At 44.3% G+C, this 20,692-nt stretch overlaps 3 protein-coding genes across 10 annotated transcripts; 1 reads left to right on the forward strand and 2 right to left on the reverse strand.

Moving 5' to 3' along the window:
• The first annotated feature begins 530 nt into the window (after positions 1–530).
• LOC100381630 (uncharacterized) lies at positions 531–5,080 on the forward strand. Of its 4 annotated transcripts, none has more exons than XM_035958712.1 (3): positions 531–3,572; positions 3,849–3,965; positions 4,518–5,080. In XM_035958712.1, exon 1 carries the CDS (start codon positions 764–766, stop codon positions 3,503–3,505), a length of 2,742 nt encoding a protein of 913 aa, XP_035814605.1. In that variant the 5' UTR covers positions 531–763; the 3' UTR covers positions 3,506–3,572; positions 3,849–3,965; positions 4,518–5,080. The 4 variants fall into 4 exon arrangements, with proteins under 4 accessions (XP_035814605.1, XP_035814606.1, XP_035814607.1 ...); XM_035958713.1 differs by having other exon boundaries at positions 4,528–5,080; XM_035958714.1 differs by lacking the exon at positions 3,849–3,965 and having other exon boundaries at positions 4,528–5,080.
• A 1,503-nt stretch (positions 5,081–6,583) lies between these two features.
• Positions 6,584–14,641, reverse strand: LOC100272744 (EC synthetase). 5 transcript variants are annotated; one of them, NM_001147197.1, is made up of 10 exons: positions 14,021–14,221; positions 13,008–13,181; positions 12,209–12,457; positions 11,387–11,530; positions 11,104–11,271; positions 7,913–7,982; positions 7,441–7,522; positions 7,159–7,318; positions 6,965–7,011; positions 6,584–6,811 (listed from the first exon to the last, which is right to left on the reverse strand). In NM_001147197.1, exons 1-9 carry the CDS (start codon positions 14,132–14,134, stop codon positions 6,973–6,975), a joined length of 1,200 nt encoding a protein of 399 aa, NP_001140669.1. In that variant the 5' UTR covers positions 14,135–14,221; the 3' UTR covers positions 6,584–6,811; positions 6,965–6,972. The 5 variants fall into 5 exon arrangements, with proteins under 5 accessions (NP_001140669.1, XP_035823677.1, XP_035823678.1 ...); XM_035967784.1 differs by lacking the exon at positions 14,021–14,221 and adding an exon at positions 14,398–14,641 and having other exon boundaries at positions 6,603–6,811; XM_035967785.1 differs by having other exon boundaries at positions 6,603–6,811; positions 13,008–13,084; positions 14,021–14,215.
• A 2,506-nt stretch (positions 14,642–17,147) lies between these two features.
• On the reverse strand, positions 17,148–18,334 carry LOC103626561 (uncharacterized). The gene is made up of 2 exons (XM_008646976.4): positions 17,894–18,334; positions 17,148–17,781 (listed from the first exon to the last, which is right to left on the reverse strand). The coding sequence occupies exons 1-2, from the start codon at positions 18,071–18,073 to the stop codon at positions 17,338–17,340; spliced, it is 624 nt and encodes a 207-aa protein (XP_008645198.1). The 5' UTR covers positions 18,074–18,334; the 3' UTR covers positions 17,148–17,337.
• Positions 18,335–20,692: the final 2,358 nt, after the last annotated feature.

Here is a 20,692-nt window from a genome sequence, read left to right on the forward strand (position 1 = left end):
GGCGTGCCATCATATGGATAACAAGCCTTGGTATACACCTAGTTTACTCTATTTTCTGGTTTTGAATTAAGTTTAGCACAAGCCATACTATAGATACTAATGGGTTATTGATAAGAACCAAGTGCTCATATCCCTATGCACTTCAAACAAACCTAGCCACAAGACAAGGAGCTTCTCACAAAATAGAGATACTTTTTACTATGTCGGCGATGATAAAAATATCTACTATTATCTCAGATCATAAATAAATATATGACGTCGTTATTTTTTTTAAAAAAACTTTAACCACTCATCTTATTCAAAATATTATTAAAAATATAAAAGTTTAAATCGTGATCTCGAGTGATAAAATAAATCATGACAAATAAATAATAACTCACGATTTTTTAATATAAGATGAGTGATTAAAGTTTTTGAAAAGAAAGCCAGCACCGCGGTATATATTTATAAAAAGAGGGAGTATCATGCGATAATATAAATATACCTGTGTAATAAATAAAAGAGAAAAAAACGAAAGAGAGAAACGGCCGGAGCTAGACGGACCCAAACAAACAATCGGCCCGCAGCACGCTACCACGACTGATCAATGACCCAATAACCCAAGGTCAACTCCGTAGGGATACCCTGGCTGTGCCTGGTGCCTGCCCGCCGCCGCCGTCCTGCCCACCCGCCCACCTGCACGCACCCAGATGCCACCTGCCGCTGCCGGCCGCCACTGCTGCCGGCGGCCACGTCCGCGGCGCTGACCACCGCCCGCCTCGCCATGCCCCGCATCCTCCTCGCCCAGTTCTCCCGCCGCCGGCTCCACGCTCACCTCTCGCGTCCCCTCGCCATTCTCTCGAACGCCTTCTCGGCGTCCGCCGCCTCGTCTCGGCCGCGCCCGCCGCCGCTCCCGCCACTCTCTCCGCTGCTCCCAGCGCGCCCCGAGGACGCGCGCCTCGTAGCCGCGTCCTCGTCCGCCATCGCCGCCGCCTTCCACGACTGGTTCCACGAGTCCCGCAACTCCGCTTCTGCGCCGACACCGCCCAAGGCGCTCGACGCGATCTACGAGGCGCTCGCGTCCGATGAGACGGCCCCGCTAGAGGCGCTCCCGCTCTCGGAGACGCTCGTCCTCGCCGTGCTCCGCCACCATCCGAGGGGGTTCCACAACGACGCCGCCCTGCTGCTGCTCCGCCTCAAGTTCTTCGACTGGTCGGGCCGTCACCGGCGCTACCACCACACGCGGGCCGTCTACCACACCGTCTTCCGCCTCCTTAGATGCGCGCGCCGCAATGCCGTCCTTCTCGATTGGCTCCACCGCTTCTTCGACACCTCCGCGAGAGGCGGCCACCTGCGTTTCCACGACACGCTCATCATCGGCTATGCCATCGCGGGCGACCCGCAGCGCGGGCTCAACATCTTCGGCCGCATGCGCTTCCACGGCCTCGACCCCGACCCCGTCTCTTCACGTATCCTCCTCAACTCCCTGGTCGATGCGTCGATGCACGATCTTGCCGAGTCCTTCGCCCACAACCTTGCCCCCAGCCCCGTCGCTACAAGCATATGCATCAAGAGCCTCTGTCGTCGCGCCCGCCTCGACGATGCCGTTGCTCTCCTCGACACCATGCCGTTTGCTGATGCATCCCGTGGCCCGGCGGCTGGCTGCATCCTCACCGAGTTCTGCCGCCGTGGACGTTTTGCGGAGGCAAGCGAGCTCGTTAGTAAGTTTCCATCCAGTGATGTGTATGGTGCGTGGATCAATGGACTCTTTGGTGCTGGCGAGCTTGATGCTACGATGAAGTTCCTCTCTGATAAGAAGGAAAGTGAAGGCTACATCCTTGATGGGCGGCGGTGTGACAGCCTTATTTATCGCTTGCTTGTCAGGAACAGACTTGGCGAAGTGTATGACTTGCTTGTTCAAATGATGGAGGAGGGCATTGCTCCTGGCATACGCACCATGAATGCTGCGCTTTGCTTCTTTTGCAAGGCTGGTCTTGTTGAAGTAGCCATGGATTTGTATAGGTCGAGAGTGGAGCTCGGGATCAACCCAAACAAAGATGTCTACCATAATCTGATCAAGGCACTGTGCCATGGTGGGGAGACAGAGGAAGCATGCCTGGTATTTGAGGAAACTATGGAAGGAGGGTACTTCCCGGGGCGTCGGACATTTACCATGCTTTCAAACGTGCTGTGTCAGGAGGGGAAGCTGGACAGGGTGCGGGAGCTGCTAAATAGGGCAGTCAAGCAGGAAGCCTGGGCAGTTGACTCTGTTTTGGCCAAGTACCTCGCGGCACTATGCAAGAGTGGGAACATGGAGGCGGCATGCGAACTGCCTCATGTAGCAAGCAGCAAGAGCCATGTGGGCTTATATCGCTATGAGTCAACATACAAGAACCTGATTCGAGCATTGGTATTGACTAAGAGGGTGGACGCGCTGCCAAGGCTTATACTGCAAATGCAAGAAATGGGGCACATCCCAAGCCGGAGCCTCTATGTGTCAGTTGTCTGTTCTTTGTGTGAAATGAATAGGTATGCCGAGGTTCTTGATCTGTTAGACAACCAGTTAATGCGGAATGAGATCCATCCCGTTGTGTGCTACAACCACTTCATTTCTGGTGCTGGTCATGCTAAGAGGGCAGACATGGCCAAGGCGATATATGACCGAATGGAGGCTTCAGGGATTGAACCATCAATAACAAGCAACGTGCTTCTTCTCATTAGTTATGTAAGGAGCAAAAATCTCGGGGGTGCACTTAATTTTTTTAACCTCGTTCGTCGGAAGAAAACACCTTGTGCCAGGTTATATAATGTATTTATATCTGGCCTATGTGAAGTTAGGAAGCCTGAGCAGGCAATGATGTTCTTTAGGGAAGCAAGGGATAATGGTATAATCCCAAGCATGTACTGCTACGAGAATCTTCTTCTCTTGCTGTGCTCTGTTAGCGATTATACCAATGCTGTAAAGGTTGTTGATGATTTCAGAGAAACGGGTCGCCCTGTTTCAGCTTTCTTGACTAATGTTCTTCTGTTGCACACATTGATGGGCCACAAGCTTCTGCAGGCTTTTTTACGTTCAAGAGATAAATCAAAGCCTCTAGAACTGAAAGGTGAAGATATCCAAGGTCGGAAGGCAGGAAGGCTCTTGATTGGTGATCTAGTTGCCTCGTTTGCAAGTGGTATCAGAAACATGAGTGACTTAGAGCATTTGGGAGAGGAGATGGAAAAGTATTTTCCTGTTGATATTTACACTTATAACATGCTGTTACGAGGGTTCTCTATGGCAGGAAGGATGGACTCTGCCTGTAGGTTGTATGAAAGGATATGCAGGCAAGGGTATCAACCAAATCGATGGACTTTTGATACAATTGTGCATGGGTTCTGCAAGAATGGTGACATAATTGAAGCTCAGAGGTGGATGGATGCATTGTATCGAAGTGGTTTCTATCCCACTTGGTACACTATGAGGGTATACAACAATTTGTTGTTGCGAGCACAAGACAAGAAGATCATTTCTTTGTATGAGTAACGATATCTATTTCATATTCGACTGGTGGTCTGCTCTCTGCCTTGATCCTATTATGCAGCTGACACAGGTAATCTTCAAGCCTTGCTATTGTTTCAGCTCCTAATAATATACTATGTTCTTATGCTTCGTGCTTCCTATATCTTTAGTCTGATAAACTGTGATAACCAACTGTAGTTCTTGCTACATTTTCTTAGAATGCACAAAGACTAGTTTTAGGACCTTGCACTTTAACTTAGGGATATCACACTAGATCAGTGAAAGAAGTATGCTTTGCAAGGTTTTTACCTGCATAAAATTGCTTAATAATTTGATTACACCATGTGAAAGAAGTATTTTTTGCAAGGTGTTTACCTGGATAAAGTTGCTTATTAACTTTATCGCCATGCACATGGGATCTACAAATGGCTTCCCTGACCTTGTGCAGTGCTCCTCGCCCTCAAGATGAGCACATCCTCAGATGGTATAAGTTGTGGTTTTCTCCTCTGCTTTCCTTGTTTGCTGAGGGCCCTCTGTTTGATTAGATTATGCCATCTGCTTGATGTTGTTGTATTCTGTATTATAATTTGTAAATTATATATACTATATTACAATATACTATATAAGTATATATGTCCAGAAACGCATGGACGACTAAATGGGTGACTTGCTCAACTAGGGTCGATTAGTCGATCTGGTCGACGACTAATCGACTGGTCGGTACCTATACAACTTAAAAACATGATTGAACTCACCATTTTCTGTTCAAGTTTGGTGGCTGTAGTTATTTTATTTTATACAGGTGTCCAATTCACCAGAGATTTAGGATAATGTTACATTTAATGTTTTACAAGCTGTCTTATATAATCACATAGTGTTCTTATAATTTTATTGTTCTCTACTAGAAGAGTTTGATGTGGTTTCTTGGGATACTGTCTGTTGCATAATCGCATAAGTAAATCTCCCGGTGTTTTACAAGCTGCAGTAATCTACGTTTTGCAGCTCAATGCCTGACATCGTTTCCTTATAATTTCAGCTTATTGCAGGCATTCTCTTGGAAGATCAAATATACTCTTCGTAGACATGTACTCCAAGATTTAACACTTCTTTTTAAGGAAGCGCATCTCATCTATCATCACCTGATGTCTGGGATGCTTCTGGGATATCAGTTTACGTGTAGCATGGAGTTCTCCTTTGACTTTGATGTATCTATCAGTGGTACTCAATTTTTGCGAAAAGGTCCTCTAATGTAATGGTTAAGACTTCCGAGCAGCACTTATAGGTCTCGGGTTCGATCCCTCTTGAGAACGAATTTCGGGCTTAGCTAAAAAAAATCTCCTCTATATGTCCCATCCGCTCTCGGAGATCGATATCAAACGCGTCACCCTCCAGCTGGGCCGTTGTAGAGTGGGCAATTGATCAGCCCGTTAGTGATGGAGGGCAGAGTTTGAGGGTTTTCTCGGTCGGGATCATGTACTGGGAGAACGGTCTTTCCCTCCTCTGCCGAGTTTTTTTAGTTCTCATTTTTGCTGTAGAATTATACATTGTGCCTGAAGTTTCAAGGTTCCTGGCATTCAATATTTTGCGAGTGTTTATTCATATGGAGTACTAGATTATAGTAAGAATGGTCAAGCACTGTAATAGAGTCAATTGTCCGATGCGTATAGCAGAATACGTGGATCCATCGTGTAGCCCGAATTCAAAGATTCGGGGCCTGATATGTTTTCAAGGACATTGATTCAGAAAGTTTTGTCCCAAATTCAAAGATCTAGGGCCTGATTTTTAAATCGGAATAGTTCAGCACCACTGCTCATTTTTGCTTATTTTTAGTAACAACAGATGAAGCGTTTTTTTACCATCTAAAAACTGACTGGTGATGTTGAACTAGGGTCACAACACATTTAGAGCTAGTTTGAGAGTCACAAAACCAGAGTGAATTGGAGGGGCAGAATCTCCTTATCCAATTTTGAATAAGAAGAGGATTATAGTTCATCCAACCCCTTTCAGCTTTTTTTCTCCCAAACTAGTCTTTATAGGGTGTGTTTGGATTGAGAAATAAGTTAGTCATCATCTTCTCATATTTTACTTTTTTATTTATTTTATGAAATTGAATGAGTTCATCTATCACCACCGTATTCATTATAGTTAGTTAACTAGTATTAATATTTTTTATTTATTTTATGAAATGGAATGAGTTCATCCATCATCACCTTATTCATCATAGTTAGTTAGCTAGTACTAATACGAGGAATTCATTATGAGGTCATCACACTAAAATTGAGCAATGGATTTATAAGGTAGAGTGATTTTCTATACCAAACACTCGTGTGTTTTCATGCAGACGTCGATTCAGAAAGTTTTGGTGATAATTAAGTAGTTCGCTGGTAGATTCAGGAACCATTCGCTAGTTATTATGCAATTATGTCCCCTCCCCCCCCCCCCCCCCCCCCCCCCCAAGTAGCCTTTAGGGACCATTTAGATCATTTTAAAGAAATTAGAATCTTCCCAAAATAATAGGCTATTTGATTTGAACTTTGACGTTCCACCAATTTTCAAAGTTAAGATAGACACCTGATGTATGTTCGTCGAGGAGGCAGTTCAATCGCACTTGAACTGGTATCATTAAGCCCTGATGTATTTTCATAGCCATTTTGGATGCCAAATAAGAGGATGTCGATAAAACACAGATACAGCGATGCTAGGCTTGCAAAACAGACGTTTATTTGATTATTGTTGCTGCATGTAGTCGCAACAGGGCTTCATGAGACGTTGGTGAGATAAAACCCATCATCATATAAACCCATCGTTGGCGAAAAGGCCTCTAGCTGAGTTGGTTAGGTGGTCTGAATAGCACTCCTCAGGTCCTGGGTTCAACTCCCCGTGGGAGCGAATTTCAGGCTGTGGTTAAAAAAATCCCCTCGTCTGTCCCACGCCAAAGCACAGGTCTAAGGCTCAGCCCCGGTCGTGGTCGTTCTCACATGGGCTTCGATGCCGCTGTGTATGGGTGGGGCAGGGGTTCGGGGGTTTTCTCGACCTGCGTGAGAAGGTCTTCTTCTTAATACAATGCCCGGGGGCTGTCTTACCCCCGCAGGTCGAGTTTTTATATAAAGCCTAATAATACTGCAAGCAAACACATATTATGTGCTGTGATTGAGGATAGCTGAAACACTGCACTACAATCTGGAATGTCATCTTATGTGCTGTCACTCAAATACAAGGCTGAGGTTCTGCGCTAACAGAATTCCACAAAAACATTGCTTATTACACGCACAGACAAAAACCGAGGCCAAAAGAAAAGAAAGAGAAGGTTGCGAGCTGCCACAACTATTCCTGCACAAGAAAAACAGCTTCAGCAATGGTGAACATGTCACAGACGGAAAATGTACAGCTGGTGAAACGTTGCACACGATGGAATCAACTTGTAGAGAAATAGCTGTTCTGTCGTGTGGAGACCAGACACCAACTTTAAAAAGCCGTTCTCACCTTAAGCATCAGTCAATATCCAAGCTGGAGTATGGCTCATGACCAACCTGGCAGATTTTGGGATTTGTATAAGATTGCTCAAGAGAATAAAAAAAGTTATTTGAGGAATAGTATCATGAGGAACCGATTGCAACCACCGGATCCGGTATGCAGAAGAGTAGCGTATTTCATCGAGATAGAAAGTCAGAACTTACCGAGCAATCATCGTGAACGCGCCAGATTGTTTCCCCCAAGAGGTTAGCAACCGAAAGAATAGTCAGCTGCGGAAAACTCTTCTCCTCCTTCAGAGGGATGGTGTTTGTGATGATTACTTCTTGGAACAATCCACTTGATAGCCTTTCGATGGCGGGTGGGCTGGAAAGGTAACGTATAGTCATATACTAGCAGAAAAAGGAAACAGGTCGCTACAGTATATGGCCCCTGGAAAGAAAACAGAGCTGAGCTGACTTGGGTTAGTTTCAAGGATCAAAGCATACCTAAAAACACCATGTGTGCAGCAAGCATATACTTCTCGGGCGCCTTCCTGGTGCAGTAGCTCAGCTCCTTTGGAAATGGTACCTGTTTGGGTTTGATGGTCCCATGAGGATAATGATATCCCAAAGCGAAGTATCTTCTCAGGTAACTAGTTTAGCATGCAATGTCATGTACAGTTTTCTTGAGCAGTGATGCGGGAATGTGGAGCGATTCATCAGGATTTAAAGTTCAAATTATAGCTCAGATTGCATTTCCAACCAGTGATAAACAATACTAGTACGTAATATAATATTCAGGCCATTCGGTAGGTTGTTCTATGACAGATGGCACAGCTAATCCTTGACTAGCTACTGCATGGCAGTTAGCATCAAGGTCCTCAATGCTGCTGAGTTGTTAATGAGGCACCATAAACTCATGGCCATTATGAGGGGGAAAATATCCAATCTAAGAATTGTTTTCTAGGGGACAACGTACCTGCTGTGTCGATCATATCATCCATCATAACAGCCACTTTTCCTCTCACGTCTCCAATAAGATTCATCACCTGTAATAAATGCACATGACAAGATGAACATGCAGCCTGAAAATTAAGATAAACATGTATTCAGCATAGCTGCAGATGGTTTGTATTCAGCTAAAGCTGTGTATAAGGGGCTTTTTTCAGGATCAACCTCCTTTGGTCACTACAAAAGGGTGTGGAAAACTTGGGCTCCTCCAAAGTGTAAATTTTTCCTTTGTCTTGCAGCTCATAACAGGTGTTGGACTGTGGACAGGCTAGCTAAAAGAGGAATTTATCATCCCTCTAAATGCCCTCTGTGTGATCAGGAAGCTGAAACCTTGGATCATCTGTTAGTGGCTTGTGTTTTCAAGGGATTTCTGGTTCAAGCTCCTGAATCAAGTTGGTCTGCAAATGGTTGCACCTCAACCTGATTCGCCTTCCTTCATGAGTTGGTGGGAAGAAGTTTCTGGGATTGTTAATGGGCTGTTTAGGAAGGGACTCAACTCTCTCATTGCTTTGGGAGAATGGGTTATTTGGACTCATCGGAAGAAATGTATTTTTGACGGCTAGACCCCAAATGTCTCTCTAGCTCTTCGGCCAGCTAGGGATGAGAGAATGATGTGGGAAATGGCTGGGGCTAAGGGCCTCTCCTATCTGGCTGCCTCTATCCCTGAGGGTTAGTCTGGAATAGGGGAGGGGGGGTTGGTAGATTCTTTGTTTAGATGGATCTTCTCAGGTTGCTGAGTTTTCGACCTCCGTAAGGAAGTCTCTGTACCGGGTCAATTTTAGACCTTCTTACCTTCTTAATATAATGGGGAACAGTTCTCCTGCGCTTTTCGAAAAAAAGACAAGATGAACATGCTCATTGTAAATAACTAAGATGAGCAATGCAATAGAACAGGCATGCATCTTGTGGTGAGATGGGCACACCTTCAAATGTATTATACAATTCATGCGGATAGAATAGGAAGTAATATATTCAGGGTAGGAAGAAGTCCTTTTGTGCCCCCCAACTCTTCTGTTTGATATCCCTAACAAATCTTCAGTTTGATCTCTGAAAAAAAAATTGTTTGCCTAATGTTGACCCTCATTTTCAATATTGTCTAGACAGAGCAACTTAATTAATAAAACTGCATCATTTTACACTTAGCCCCTTCAAAGCGGGTTTTCTGGCCCCATTTGGGCTTTGTTTGGGTACTCTAGTATTTACCTCAATACACATGGATTGAGGTGAATTGTAGTGTAAGTTAGTTCATACACTCCAATCCACCTCAATCCATGTGTATTGAGGTAAATACTAGAGTACCCAAGCAAAGCCTTGCTGGGCTGCGGTTTCTGGAGGAAAGGTTTCCAGAGACACTAATTCTAAAACAGGCTTTTCTAGTTTTAGTATCGATTGTCTTTGAATCCGTGAATCATTTGGTAGGGAGTCCCTAGTTCCTCCCCAGAAACGGTTTCTGTTCGGTAAGGATTCTCCTGTTTCAGGAGATAAACAGTTTGGGGAACACAGCTTTTATGTCATGTCAGCGGTTTTGATGTCCCACATATGACATATCAAATATCATTGTCATCCTCCACTCTTCTTCTACCTCTCCCTTCCCTTTCTGGCCAGGACAGCTTGCGGTGGTAGTGCCCCTCGTCATAACTGACTCAGAAGGGCAAAGGCAGATTCAGCCACCCCATCTACAATGCAGCATCTGTCTTGTTGCTGACCCCGCATGTGTGCAGAACAACGGTTAGGATGATGTGGCCCACAGAGCTTATGCATCTGGAGGACAGTAGTGACTGGTGAGCGCAAAAAGGGCCAGGTGTGACTGGCTGTGGTGGTGGTGCAGGTCTGCATTGATGCTCAAGCCTCCAGAGCAGGCGCACCACCTAGTCTACTGTCTCAGCACCAGGGCCGTCGATGGCCATGTGCCAGGTGTGCTTGTGCAGAGGGCCCCCAAATAGATGGGGCCTCCATTTTCTTTTGCTTTGGTCTATTAATAAACACTAAGTAGACTTCAAGATCACCGTTGCTTTTGATCTTTTCGTCTGTCTGACTGTCTCACGTCGTGATGATTAGACTAGAATACGATTACACCATACCGTCGTCGTCTGGGGTTGGACGAACACAGAACAGAACCGACAAACTCTAGGATAGGACCTTGCTTGAGCCCTTGACGATGGCTTGATGAAACGGCTACGACATCCGGTGTCAGCGGTCGGTGCCCTTCCAGCTTTTCTCTAGAACATGAGGCTAGCACTGTGTTTGCTCTTTTAACATTATTATTTGATATGAACCAATACATATTTAAGTTATTCGAGTAAGTAAAAACATGCATTAGCATTTAGTTATACTATACATATAAATTTGCATATATTTTAGGGTCTCTTATTAAGTTCGCTCCGGGGCCTCATATTTCTGGAGACGGCCCTGCTCAGCGCTCAGTTGTTTGCCCTATTCAAAGGAACAACGAGCAGCCTCGTGCTTCTCAACTCAAGATGAAACGCAAGCTTCCTTCTTATGCTGGAACATAAGAAGACATGGAAACAGAGGAGGTGCCAAGGCAAGAAGAAAACAAGCGAGGGATGGAAGATAGCTGTCTGGCTGGCCACCGACTTTCTGCTTGGATCGAAATGCGAGGGGAGAAGAGATGACATGGGCACAGGGCACCATGCTCCTTTTCTGCTTTGCACGTTTCTATGGTCGCCAGCACTATGATCCCTCCCTACCACAGTGCCGCTACCAATCAAGATCTGGAAACACGTCAGATGGGTGGGGAAAAGAGTAAGGAGTCACATATGGGACCCTGCCACATAATGTCCTAGATTCCTGGCCAGCAAAAAAAAGCAGCAATTTGCCACCAAACCATCCAAATACCAACCAAAAGGGCTTGAGGGTCAAAAGCAAGTGGGTTTGATAGTTGAGATACTGTGGTTACACAATATTATAGTTCAGGGTTAAAATTAGACAAACACAGAAGTTGAAGGGCTAAACATGGACTTATCCCTTCAGAGTACCATGTAAAGATTCTCTTCTGTAAATCCAAATCGGACGTTCATAATATTACAGTTATTAAGGAGAAACTAATATTTAAGCTATGAAGTTGATATTTTTCTTCTATATACATCCATTTGGCTGGCTACACTGTTTAAGCAAATAACATAGTACAAGAATACTTGCCTCAGCGACATTATGTCCTTGCCTTCTTTTATCTACAATAGCTAGAGGTGCATCTGACAGCTTTTTGGCAAAGGCACGTGCCCTGGCAACACCTCCAACATCAGGAGATACAACTACCAAGTCATCTGAACATATTGTCTTGCTGGCGAGATAATCAAGAATAACAGGCTTCACGGATCAAACAGGAAAAATAGAAAACAATTATAAGAAGGATGAATACCATCATAAACACTAAGTCTTAAAGGAATTAATAGATTTAAGTAGCATGCTTCAGTACATATACCTGGCCATAAACGTGATCTACTGGGATGTCAAAGTATCCCATTGCTTGACTAGAATGAAGATCACAAACAAGGACACGGTTGGCACCAGCTTCGGTAATCATATTAGCTACAAGTTTTGCAGCTATAGATTCCCTGCCCTGGGACTGAAAAAAAGGAAAAGGTGCTTCTATTAGTACTAAAAATGACAAGGAGACATACTTTTTGTCACACCCAGCAATATCTTTTGATTTGATAGATGCTAGGATATTACTATATTAGAATCAAAAGGAATAACAGAATATGTAATATCATCGAGCATTGACTTCAATTCCTCTTGTTTATGGATACTGAAAAGCATCCTCAAGCAAAACAGTCTAAATATAATATCCCAAAGTTTTTTCGTGAACGCGCAGGAGAGCTGCGCATCATTAAATTAAGAGAAGAAACAGTCCAAAATGGACCAAAGTACAATGGCACAAAAGGCCAAACACAAGACCACCAAAACCTGACCAAACACAAGACCACTAATACCTGCTACGCACAGGAATGCAGCTGCCTTCTCCCAAAGTTGTCAAGTGCTTGAAATATTCTTATTCTCCAGTAGCCATCCTAGGCCCTTAGATGAAATCCAACCACCCCAATCAATGCTGGTGATCGGAAATTTGCTGGTTCCAAGAACTTTTAAAATAACAAAACTGTTGAAATTTTGCCTATGCACCTTCCATGGCTAAAGACTCGTAAATACGGAGTGGTACAAGCATGTGACAAGCAGTATTTTTTCCATAAAAAACAACCTTGAAACCATTAAAACAATTTGAAAAGCTACAATAAAGCAACATTACCTTCCTGTCAGCCCTTGCATAACCAAAATAAGGGATAACTGCAGTGATATTCTTAGCAGATGCTCTCCTACAGGCATCAATCATGATCAGAAGCTCCATAAGATTTTCATTTGCTGGAGGACACGACGGTTGCACAAGGAAAACATCACAGCCCCGTACACTTTCTTGCAACTGAACATATATTTCACCATCAGCAAACCTCTTTATGGTTATCTTCCCAAGTTCTAGCCCCAAGTAACTTGCTATCTCCTGTTCATAAAAATACAGGATACCATAAAGAAATTATTAGGCATGAACGAGATAACATATTTCCTGTTTATAATTATTCGTCATTAAAAATCTATTGAGGTTCCTATTATCCATAATTTCAATCCACCTTTTATACCAATCAGTAGTGTTTTTAAGGCGTCGCCTAGGCGTCCAGGCGCTCGGATAATTCTAGGTGCCTTGCTCTCCTAGGCGCCGCCTAGGCGTTAAGGCAGTGGGCATGTTTACTTGCTCGCCTTACCGCCTTAAGAACACTGCCGATCACTATTCCGAATTCAAAATAAGTGAATGTACAGAGCACTCTAAGGTGGTAGCTGGTTAGTACAGTTTAATTGGTCCAAATTATCCTTCATTTCAATCGACTTTTATACGAATCACTATTCCAAACTCAAACAAAGTTAATGTACTCAGTGCTCTAAGGTGGTAGCTGGTTAATACAGTTTAGTTAGTCGCCTCCACCTAACTCAATGCAATGCTAGAGGCCTAGAATAAAGATTGGAGATAAAATTTCTCCATGCTAGACTCAACTGACCTGGGAAAGGGAAGGATTGGCTGTGCCTGAGAAGATGCGCAGCCTCGTGTCGTTCCTCATGTTTGGATCCCGGAAAACTGGCAAGGTTACAGGAGTCAATAACGACCTGTTGGACACCGGAATGCAAGGTGGTGCTCCATTGATTGACCTCAGAGAATCAATCTTTTTACAATTCTGCACGTACGAGTCCATTTTTTAGCTTATATAACCAGGCAGAAGTTCAAAAAAAATCCACATTGTACAGGCTCGACATAAATTAGGGCCTATTTGGTAAGGCTCCGACTTCTCCGGAGGTGTTCTGCCCAACGTTTTGTAGAATAAGCCGTAAAACAGAGGAGCAGGAGCAGGAGACTGTGATGACCCGTGGCCGCGGCTAGGGTTCGCCGGACGTGAGTCAGTAGCAGATCGGCGAAGAGAACAACGCCAAGGAGACAGGTGAGTTCGGTTTCAGGTGTCTGTTCCTATTTCATTTCATATTTCCATCTCAACAAACAGTTACAGTATTTATACATCTGAGATCCAACTAACAGAATGGCTAATGCCTTGGCTAATCACTTATTACAGCCCATAGAAGATTAATACGGCCCTAATATGGCCCAAACCCTAATACTCGAAAGATCCACTAATACTTCATACCTGCGCCTAAGCACCGCCACCTTGGGTCATCACAGAGACGTTTTAAAGGAGCCACAAATTGAAGGAGTCCTGAAAAACGCCCTTTTAGTAGCACAACTTCCCAACTTACTTCCTTTGTGTGCAGATACAAGATGGGTACTCTCTAGTGTCCAAGATCCAAAACTAAAGCTTTAAACCCGCGCTTGCGAAAAAAGTATTTAAAGAAAAACGAGCTCCGAACGCCGACCATCGCCGTAATATCAATTCCCGAGCTCCGAACGCGCCGTCGCCGTAAAATCACCGGTCGGTCCGGATGGCAGGGCGGCGAGTGATTATTGCCGCATGGCCCGGGCACGAACAGAGCAAATAAGAACAGGGCGTGGGGGTAAGGAGCTCACCACGGCGGCGGGGGCTGGGCGCGAGCGGCGCAGGAGGCCCCCGCTGCGCGAGGCGCCGGGAGATGCCGCCGCAGCGGTGACGGCGGAGGTGGTGGGGGAGCAGCAGGGCGGCATGGTGAAACGGGAGGAGGATTTGCTGAGGCGACGGTGGGCGGTGGCTAGGGCCTAGGGTTTTAATCCGGTCTATACGAAGAATCCCAGCTTACTACGTGCATGTCAAAATCGAGACAATTGCCATTATAAAACATCAGAGAAACGGTTTTGAAGAATTGGAGGCGTTGCCGAGGGCTTCGCTGTTTTGGAGACGCAGCCAGTAGGCAATCACTAAAATGGATACGAGACAGTGAATTGGAGCTGAGCAAACAGCGATTACTTACCTTGCGCCATTACCGTCGCCCAGCTCAGACGGCGTCTTCTTCTGTCCTCCTCTTGCGTCTCCCAGCTCGTGCGTCTCCTCTGCGTGTCCTCTGCGTGTAGAGAGCCTAGCTCTTGCGTTTATCGTCGCCCAGCTCTTGCGTCTCCTCTGCGTGTAGAGAGCTGTCGTCTTCTACTGTCCTCCTCTTGCGGCGAGGTGAGTTCTCGTCTTCTTCCATTCGAAACCGCTCCTCTCAACTCCCTTTTAGCTAAGTTCTCCTCGATTCCTATTGCTTAGGGTTTGTGTGAGTTCGGAACCATGGAGTTCGACCCCTTCGGCATTTCGCCAGACAGCAACTCCCCGGATCTACGCCCTGTGCAATCAACTGCGCCATTGTTGCCATTGGCGGCACCGAGTTCAACTGCTGGACCAGTGACAGGGGGGAAATAGGTGCCAGTGAGGTGAGATAAATTTACAGAACTGTGTCATTAATTGTGAAAATATTGTCGTTGATTATTGGATGCTTCTCCATTGTCTGTAATATAGGAAGTGCAGAGGATTGATGGAACAATACAACTGGACTGGGATTCGATTATAGTTTTTGATGAGTTGGATGAAGAAGGAAGAGTACAAGTTCCATGCGAAAATGAGGTATATTGTAATCTTGGACTGAATTCAGATGATGAGGCTGAAAAAAATAGAAATCGTGATACATTTTATAGCAGTGGTACAACTTCTCATTCGCAAGAAAGATTGGATATTGACAACGAAGAACACCATGGTGATGAGGAATGTGAAGACTACATTCCAGATGAGAAGAGGGTGGTGTACAATAGGATTAATCCTTCTATGCAGCCAGGTTGTTTGTTTCCTAACATGAAAGAATTTAGGATTGCTATGCGTCAGTATGCAATAAAACATGAATTCGAGCTTGGAATTGATGTCACTTCGACAACCAGATACGTTGGATATTGTAAGGGTGGTGACTCGACAGCATTGAACGGTAGATGGAACGGGCACCTAGCATCAGCTACTGGTGTAGATGGCCACAATTGGATGTACCCTGTATCTTTTTGCTTTTTCCAATCTGAGACGGTTGACAACTGGATTTGGTTCATGGAACAGTTGAAAAAGGTCGTGGGTGATATCACAGTACTTGCTATATGCTCAGATGCACAAAAAGGTCTGATGCATGCTGTAAATGATGTTTTCCCGCATGCTGAGAGAAGAGAATGCTTCAGACACTTAATGGGAAACTATGTCAAACACCATGCTGGTTCAGAGCACATGTATCCAGCAGCTAGGGCATATAGGAGGGATGTATTTGAACACCATGTATCCCAGGTCAGAAATGTTCATAAGATTGCTGAATACTTAGACCAGCATCACAAATTCCTTTGGTACAGGAGTGGTTTCAACAAAGATATCAAATGTGATTACATCACAAATAACATGGCTGAGGTTTTTAATAATTGGGTTAAAGACCACAAAGACCTTCCTGTTTGTGATTTGGCTGAGAAAATTAGAGAGATGACGATGGAGCTGTTTCATCGTAGGCGAAAGATTGGTCAGAAGCTTCAAGGAAGAATTTTGCCATCTGTCTTAGCGTTGCTAAAGGCTAGGACTAGAGGTTTGGGTCACTTGTCCATTGTAAAATGTGACACCTTCATGGCAGAAGTACGAGACAGCACAAATTGTATGACGAAACATGTGGTCAATGCATACTTGAAACAGTGCTCTTGTGAGGAATGGCAGCACACTGGGAAACCGTGTCAGCATGGTCTAGCCCTAATAATAGCCCAAGATTGCAGAGATGTAGGCATGGAAAATTTTGTTGACGATTATTACTCGATTGATAGATTCAGGAAAGCATATGCAAGAAGGATCGAACCAATAGGTGACCGTTCGTTTTGGCCAACTGTTGATTACGCCAGCGGAGTGGTTGCACCGATTGCTAGAAGAGGTATTGGTAGGCAAAAGGAAAAATAGAAAAAACGAAAAAGCGACTCAAAAGGTAATACACTTGTCCAAATTGTGGTGGATTGGGACATCGCCAATCTAGCTACAAGTGCCCTTTGAATGGCACAAAAAAAGGCTAGTTTTTTTACTTATTTGTATATGTTTAATTGATCTGAGTAATCATGAACTAAATGTTTGATGCTTTTTTGTGTAGGATAAGGAAACCACGGAAGAACACCACGAAAAATTGGATTCCTAAAGAGCTGCGTACTCCTTCACAGACTGTTCCTCAACAGGCAGAACAAGCTGAGGTTCAAGAAACACAACAGTTGGATATTGTAATGTACGAGCCAGAGCCAGTCGGTGCAAATATGAATTCACAGGTGGCCGATGCAACAGCCCAGCTGACTCCACCAGCTTCTCCAGCACCGACAAGGAAATGGCTAGTGAAGAAAATCACCCCAAAGAAAAGACTGATGATTGGTGCTCCGAAGAACCAGTAATAACTGTATTAGTTTCTGTGTTCACTATGTAACCTGGAATTTTACCAGTTGTTGTGTGTACTGTCCAGAAACTGTTCTGTGTCCGTTTTTCTGTCTTGTGTACTGTCCAAAAAAATGCCCAGAAAAAACTGCCCAGAACGGTACTGCCCAGAAGCGATACTGCCCAGAGGCGAACAGAAGGATACTGCCCAGATGTCCGACAATACACAGCCACAATACGCCAGCACAATACACAGCCACAAACAAAGAGGGAACCAAGCACAATACACAGCCAAGATACACAACCATCTCCAATACAAGGGGCGAGATGTCCGACAATACACAGGCACAATACACAGCCAGACCTTAGTTTCAGAAAGATAACCAGCCACAATACAGACACATAACAAGATACATTTAGTTTCATCCATACCAGACATAAAGACAGATACATTGCTCCAGACTACATGTGGAGCATTACATACAAAATAACTTCATCCATTCCAAACACTGCCTCACAACTACATGTTACGATCAATTATTTCTTCGAACCTGTAGTTTATGACACGGTAGTGCTCTTCAAATGAGACATTAGCTTTAATCTCTTCCCACTTTAGGTCGTCAAAAACCATTTCCCATAGTTCTGGATCTTCTGTACTGTAGCCCTCGCTAAGTTCATCATCATATAAAGGATGTTCATCATCTAAGGAAGGGCTGTCATCAATCTCCCAACTAGGATTCTTTGTTTCCAAATCTTGTTCACAGACAATTGAAGTTTCCTCTAGCTTCTTGCACACATGATCCAAATGCCCACAAACCTTTCTTATCTTGCCACCTTCTACTTCGGGGATAGTGGAACACAGTTTTTTAACCGAATTCAACAGTGAAGAGTGCCTCCTCATTTCTTGAATAGCATATCTCAAAGAATTCTTTACGTTCACAAGATACTTAAAGTCGACAATTTCCTGTGTAACAACAAGATGATAATCACGGCGTACAAAAGATTACAGTTTTGCTTAGCTACAAATCGAGATTCATAATACAACCAGATCACTAAATGAGTTTGATAATACATACCACATTTGATGCCACATTCACTGCTTCGACCTTGTCGACGGCAATGGCGGCGCACTCAACAGCAGCCTTGGCCTCCTTCTCTGCGATAATGGCAGCGCATCTCGCCTCAGCAGCCGCGACGGCAGCCGCATGAGCCGCTTGTACCGCATCGGCAACCACTTGGCTAGGAGAACGATCCATCAGCACGAGGAGCAGAAAGAGGCGGCTAGGTTTTCTCACCGGCGGCGGCACCTAGGGCTCCAGTTTGGAAGCAGCTCGCGTCGAATACAATAGACGGCGTGAGGACGAAGTGAGTTTAATGTTGATCTGGTTACCAAATCGCTCTCTGTTTTCCATTTTAGTGATTGCCTGCTGCCTGCGTCTCCAAAACAGCGAAGCCCTCGGCAACGCCTCCGATTCTTCGAAACCGTTTCTCTGATGTTTTATAATGGCAATTGTCTCGTCAAAATCTCGATCGTGCCTTGATCAGCAGGACATTCGATTCTAATGGCAATAAAAATAAGATTTAATTAATAAACTACGTTTTCACGATTTTTTTACAGAAACAACGTTCTCGGATACTTGTTATCCGTTAATTTATTTATTTGTTTTTCAACTAAAACGTAATAAAAGAAAATATCATGTTGTTACCCGTATACAGGAATACAGGATATTGTTTGGAAACTAGATTCTTTGGACGAGGAATTCCTGATTTTACACAGGATATTCGGCTGGGTTCGGTTTTGGTTTTTCTATAGGAAAAACTAGAACATCTTTTTTTTAAACGGTTTACTAAAAAAATCATCAAAAAGTTAGAGCTATTTTTATACCAGGAAGAAAAAGACATAAATAATAGATTCAGCAACTAACTCTGGCTCTGGTACTTTACGGTGTGTTTGGATGAAGGGACGAGGAAGGATGAAGAGGGATGGGATCGGATCATTTTAATTTGACCCGCGTTTGGTTTGGAGGTCTAGAGTCAGGGTCAAAGAATATTGTTAAAAAATGGTGGATGAGGCTATCCCTCAAAAAATAAGGGACGGGGTCAACCAGAGTTGATCTCGTCCCATCCCTCGTTGACACCGAACCAAACACTACATGCACGAAAATGTTTCTCTCTAGGATAAGACGTTTTTGCCTAAAGATTTGCGAAATTAAAGATTTGTGAAATGATTTCAACTCTATTAAAAAGGTTGTTTTCCAAAAAAAAGTCAGAGCTAAAACCGTTTTTGACAAGCCAAAGACCTCTCAAACGGACCCTAATCTCATGGTCGACGCCGACCACATTGTAATTTGTTTGGAGAAATCTTTCTGGCTTTTCACGTTGTTGCGTTAAAACACAGCTTTTAATCGAAACCAAAGTCATCTTGTTTGATCTGTTCCAACATCTCCACATCACAACTTATATAATCCATTTTGTTTACTCTCTTAAAAATATAGGCATTTTCCATATTATTTTAATTCCATATATTAACATTATGATGATGACATATAAAAGATGGTTAATCATAGAAATCATGATGTCAAATATATCAATATGAAACATATGAATCATATAAATATAATAAGTGGAAGGGAAATAGGGTCAAACTTTTTCCTAAATGATTTTGGTGGTTGAAATGCCCAACACAAATAATTGGACTAACTAGTTTGCTCTAGATTATATGTTCTACAGGTGTCAAAGGTTCATCACAAACCAATAAACAGATACAAGTTAGGGTTCAAAACAAATGAGCAAAAGAAACCGAAGAGAACCCTGGTCTGGCGCACCGGACAGTGTCCGGTGCACCAGGGGTCGTACAGGCTGAACTCCTCACCTTCGGGTTTCTGAGGCGGCTCTCCGCTATAATTCACCGGACTGTTTGGTGGTGCACCGGACTGTCCGGTGTGCCAAGCAGAGCAACGGTCGCCTGCGCAACGGTCGACTTCAACGGTCGGCTGACAACGTGAACAGTGCCCAGACAATTCGCGCAGAGTCAGAGCAGCGTCAGAAGGCGCACCAGACAGTGAACAGTGACTGTCCGGTGCGGCACCGGACTGTCCGGTGCACCAAGATGTCAGAGCTCCAACGGTCGAAACCGTCAGAACCCTAACGGTTGGGTGACGTGGCTGGCGCACCGGACTGTCCGGTGCGCCCATCGACATCAGCCCTCCCCAACGGCTGTTTTGGTGGTTAGGGCTATAAATACCCTCCAACCACCACCATTCAAGGCATCCAAGTTTTTCAGACATCATATTCAATACAAGAGCTAGTGCAATCAATACAAGACACAATTCAAAAGAATCAAAGTCTCTCCAAGTCCCAAATCCACTCCAAACAAATAGTGACTAGAGAGAGTTTCGCTCATGTTCTTTGAGCTCTTGTTCTTGGATCGCTTTCTTCTTCCCATTCTTGTTCTCAAGCAACTTGTAATCAAAGCAAGAGACACCAAGTTGTGGTGGTCTTTGTAGGGGTCTAAGTGACCCGATTTGATTAAAGGAGAAAGCTCACTTGGTCTAGGTGACCGTTTGAGAGAGGGAAAGGGTTGAAAGAGACCCGGTCTTTGTGACCACCTCAACGGGGACTAGGTTTGCAAGAACCGAACCTCGGTAAAACAAATCAACATGTCACTCGCTCTATTTGTTGGTTGATTTGTTTTCGCCCTCTCTTTCGGACTCGGTTTTCATTCTGACGCTAACCCCGGCTTGTAGTTGTGCTTTAAAGTTGTAGATTTCAGATTTGCCTATTCACCCCCCTCTAGGCGACTTTCAATTGGTATCAGAGTCGGTACTTCATTAGAGTCTAACCACTCGAAGTGATGTCGGGAGCATCCGCCAAGA

The sequence above is a fragment of the Zea mays genome, chromosome 5 (genome assembly GCF_902167145.1).
Source record: "Zea mays cultivar B73 chromosome 5, Zm-B73-REFERENCE-NAM-5.0, whole genome shotgun sequence".
NCBI lineage: Eukaryota > Viridiplantae > Streptophyta > Magnoliopsida > Poales > Poaceae > Zea > Zea mays.

Bases quoted from the DNA above. Each gene is read 5' to 3' on its own strand.
- LOC100381630 (XM_035958712.1), top strand. From the start codon at position 764: ATGCCCCGCATCCTCCTCGCCCAGTTCTCCCGCCGCCGGCTCCACGCT.
- LOC100272744 (NM_001147197.1), bottom strand. From the start codon at position 14,134: ATGCCGCCCTGCTGCTCCCCCACCACCTCCGCCGTCACCGCTGCGGCG. The intron at 7,319-7,440 runs GTATGCTTTGAT...TTACCTTTCCAG, and splicing joins TGCACACATGGTGTTTTTAG to CCCACCCGCCATCGAAAGGC. The intron at 7,012-7,158 runs GTAAGTTCTGAC...AAAATCTGCCAG, and splicing joins GCGTTCACGATGATTGCTCG to GTTGGTCATGAGCCATACTC.
- LOC103626561 (XM_008646976.4), bottom strand. From the start codon at position 18,073: ATGGATCGTTCTCCTAGCCAAGTGGTTGCCGATGCGGTACAAGCGGCT. The intron at 17,782-17,893 runs GTATGTATTATC...GTTGTTACACAG, and splicing joins TGAATGTGGCATCAAATGTG to GAAATTGTCGACTTTAAGTA.